The sequence below is a fragment of the Carassius auratus genome, unplaced genomic scaffold (assembly GCF_003368295.1).
Source record: "Carassius auratus strain Wakin unplaced genomic scaffold, ASM336829v1 scaf_tig00045365, whole genome shotgun sequence".
Taxonomy (NCBI): domain Eukaryota; kingdom Metazoa; phylum Chordata; class Actinopteri; order Cypriniformes; family Cyprinidae; genus Carassius; species Carassius auratus.
In genome coordinates, this window is record NW_020526897.1 from 7,281 (window position 1) to 11,297 (window position 4,017).

At 37.7% G+C, this 4,017-nt stretch overlaps 1 protein-coding gene across 1 annotated transcript; it reads right to left on the minus strand.

Moving 5' to 3' along the window:
- Positions 1–1,218: 1,218 nt before the first annotated feature.
- LOC113087829 (transmembrane protein 229A-like) lies at positions 1,219–2,889 on the minus strand. The gene has a single exon (XM_026255659.1). The coding sequence runs from the start codon at positions 2,535–2,537 to the stop codon at positions 1,560–1,562; it is 978 nt and encodes a 325-aa protein (XP_026111444.1). The 5' UTR covers positions 2,538–2,889; the 3' UTR covers positions 1,219–1,559.
- Between the last annotated feature and the right edge of the window lie 1,128 nt (positions 2,890–4,017).

Sequence of the window (4,017 nt, forward strand, 5' to 3'; positions counted from 1 at the left end):
TCTGCATCTAAGGTGTAATAATAGGGATGTAATAATTAAAAAGTTTTGATTTCAGAAGTCCAGCTGCCTTGAAGTGTGAATGAAGGCACTCAGTTGCAGTCACAGTTAAAGCTAAAGGAACGGCTCCGTAAAGAGTCAGAGTTATCTCACAATCAGTTATGCTACGAATTAGTGCAGAGTGGCTCATTATCAGGGCGAATCGCTTGCTTGAATACTGCTGTCTCGACATGTAAAGTCCTGATGCATGCAGTTACAAGGGAAGATCTCCCTCATGAATCCCAATCATGCAGAAGAACTATCAACCAGACCCCCATTCTTCAATAACCGTCAAAGCCCAGCAGTCTTATTTGTTAGTCATTTCTGAAATCCTGCTGTGTGTGCAATGGCTAATGCTAATGCAGCTACCGTTGTTTCTCTGAGGGTGTAAAGCTGGTACAAATATCCCCCTGAGGACCAGCAATTTATGGGTTTTCTTATATTTATACCTCTGAGAACATGCGTGTCTGTCCCTGTGTGCACTTCCTGGGTTTTTCTGTCATACCAAATGTTTGGGGACTTTGACCAATAAGGTGAATAATTAATAAGCCATTTCATATTTAAATAAAGTCGCGGAGAACAGGGCAAGTTGTCACACATGAAACTTGTCAAAGTCACATCTGAGTAACTACAGTTTCAAAAGTCATATATCTCGATCTATCTATCTATCTATCTATCTATCTATCTATCTATCTATCTATCTATCTATATATCTATCTATCTAATAACTGTTAGTACATTTTACAAATAAGTGCAAAGAAAGAGCAAGTAACACATTGAATTAAATAGTAAATTTTAAAGTTGAAAGACTGAAATTGTTCTTTGTCAAAATGTTTGCATAAAAATGATACTTCTATATATATATATATATATATATATATATATATATATATATATATATATATATATATATATATATTTAAATTGTCACATTTTTATCAGGGCATGCTGTCACGTGTATTAAACATCATTTAAAAATTAAAAATTAATTTTAGTTTTTTTTTTTTTTTACATAATTACTGTTATTATTAATTGAATTTATATAAAAATGATAAATTATAAAATAATATAAAATTTTATTATATAAAATAAATCCCACTATAATATAACAGTATTATTGATTATTATAAAATTACTAATAAACTTTATATAAATACTATTTATTCTACTATTTTCCTACTATTGGCTAACAATGATATCTGTCTATATGTTAACTTGCACGTTTTTATGGTTTCATGTTTTTTCGTGCTTCACAGTCATTAGTATTTAAATTTAGCACAAAAGTTATTAAAGAGCTTTACTAAAGTCAAGTTCCCATTGTGACAACTTACCCCATATACTGTGACAACATGCCCCACTAAACATACAGGGGGATGGGGTGGGGGGGGGGGTTCTTATGTCAATAAAGAAATTGACTTTCAAAAATAAACCTGGAGTGACAACTAGTCCTCACCTCACTAGTTCTTTCTTTTCTCAAACAATCAAAGATTCAAATGCCTTTCTGCTGGTCCCAGGAGGATATTTTAGGAAAAGCCCACATGCAACTGGTCATTCTCCAGCTTCCCTTTTGGCAGCAGGCGTCCATTGGCACCTGCGTTCGGCATTTCCTTGTCATTCCTATCATTGCACACAACCCTCAGCAGAACATTCGACAAGACGTCTTGATACAGACTCAGACAGACCCATCCTGGAAGATACAGCAATGTCACCAGTCCCATGAAATTGAGAGGATAGTGGGAATAGTCCCAGGAGCAGGCGCCACACTGTCTCAGAGCGAAGCCCCAGCTGAACTCCCAGGTGTAGATGAAGCAGATGTAGATGGGAAGCCGCTGCAAGGTTCCCCATCCTCTCCTGAAGTGCAGATGGAGGTAGAGCTTATCCACCACGAAGCTGCAGCTTCCATACATGAAGAAGGACCACAGGGACGTGTGGCCCCTCAAGGTCTGATCTGATTTCTCAAACAAGTTGAACACAGAGGTGAAGAGCACCTCGTCCAGAAAGCCATGCATCCCGAAGAACACGAAGCGCAGGACGCCGGGTAACCCGTTTGGGGAGGATGACCTCAATAACACCCGCTTGTCCTCATACTGCAGACTCAGGAAGCCTTTATGAAAGACATTTGTGAAGTACAAAGCGAGGATGTAATGCACAACGAGCTGTGTGATGGAAACCACTCTGATGTTCTCCGTGCAGGTCACCACATTCCCTATTAGGATCTGCAGGCAGATGAACAAGGACGGGTAGAAGACGAGGTGGAAGACGACAGGTCGCTCTTGGAAGCATCTTTTTTGCAGGTAGAGCTTCTCCAAAACCAGATGCGTGATGGAGTGCACGACGCACAGGTACGGAGAGGAGAACCCCAGCAGTCTGAGGTCGTTGTGATCCAGGAACCTGCGCGCGGAGGACAGCAGGATGTCCAGCGTGACTCCGTGCATCCCGTAGAAATACATGCGCATCCACTGCGGTAAAGCATGCTGAGCTCGTCTCGGCGTCATCCTCATATCTGTCCTCAGACGCTGTCAGGTGTCGATGCGTCTTTGTGTGACGGTCATTGTCATGTTACGCTGTGCCCACACGAAGGCCAAAACCTCACCAACCGCATTTGTACTTGCACGGTCATTCGCAGCAGCGAAAAGGAAAGAAAAGTACAGATAGACACGTAATAAAACCCACCACAAGATGGCGCTAATAAACCCCTGGATCATTTTACAGTGAATCGCTTGTTTTACTCTTCATTTGTAAGTTGCTTTGAATAAAAGTGTCTGCTAATTAAAATGCCATCGTTCTGCGTGCACTGTCGAAAAACTCATTTATAAAACTATAAAATGTTTATATAAATATATTGGAAGAAAATAAATTACGTACAAAAATGCAGAAGTTCTGAGTGATTTTCATTTGTGTTTCACTGTGCAACATAATGGCAAAAAAATGCTTTTTTTATCTTTTTTTTTTTTTTTTTTTTTTTATTTCTACATTTTGACAACATCTGCAGCAACACTGCAATTCTTCAAAGCGGCCACTAGAGAGAAGCAAAGTGAGATTTTAACTCGAGCCTCTGCTCATTCTGTCCTTAGGGGAAAAAAACGTTAATGATGACAAAACTATCCCTTTAATGTCCATTTAAAATAATTATAAAGTTAATATATCTAAATAGCAATTTTAGTTGCAACTACTAAAAATAAATAAATAAATAATGGCAGTTGTAGCCTACACATGTCAGTTGTAATAAATTCTGTACTGAATCTTTCTAAAGATGCTTTTTGTAGTGTCCATTCAATGCTTTTCTTATTTAACACAATACTTACTTTATTTGAAATTAATTAGATTCATAGTCACCACATTTTATTATTACTTAGATTAAAAAATATATCACTTGACAGCCCTAGTTTTTAGTTTTAGTAACTATAATAACCCTGCTTATAAGGTTGTAGTCTGTGCAGACAGCAATGAGCTACACCTATCGGTTTTGAAACACAACTAATACCCTCTCAGTTAACACTGGCCATTGATATTTATGTTATTGACAAATTATTAGCAAGCTGGTACATGACAGGGTCTTTCAGAGCATTACAGCAATGCTGAAAGCAATACATCGCTTAAATTTATCCCAGCACAGGCACAGCATTGCAGAGTAGCAACGCCTGGCTTGAATATGTTAGGCTAACATTTATTTATTTATTTTTCTAGTGTAAGGAATGAAAACGACGCAGTGAAGATTAAATGTAAATGCGTTCAAACGATTGTAGTTTTTTTTTTTTTTTTTTTGAGCTTTCATGTTTGCAAGGTTTAGACAGAGTAAAAAACTTCTTTTTTTCTTAAAGCTGCAGTAGGTAACTTTTTGTAAAAATATATTTTTTACATATGTTAAACCTGTCATTATGTCCTGACAGTAGAATATGAGACAGATAATCTGTGAAAAAAATCAAGCTCCTCTGGCTCCTCCCAGTGTCCTATTGCCATTTGCAGGAATACATCGCTCCC

What these genes read in the sequence shown, in the direction of transcription:
- LOC113087829 (XM_026255659.1), bottom strand. Translation starts at nt 2,537, where the DNA reads ATGAGGATGACGCCGAGACGAGCTCAGCATGCTTTACCGCAGTGGATG.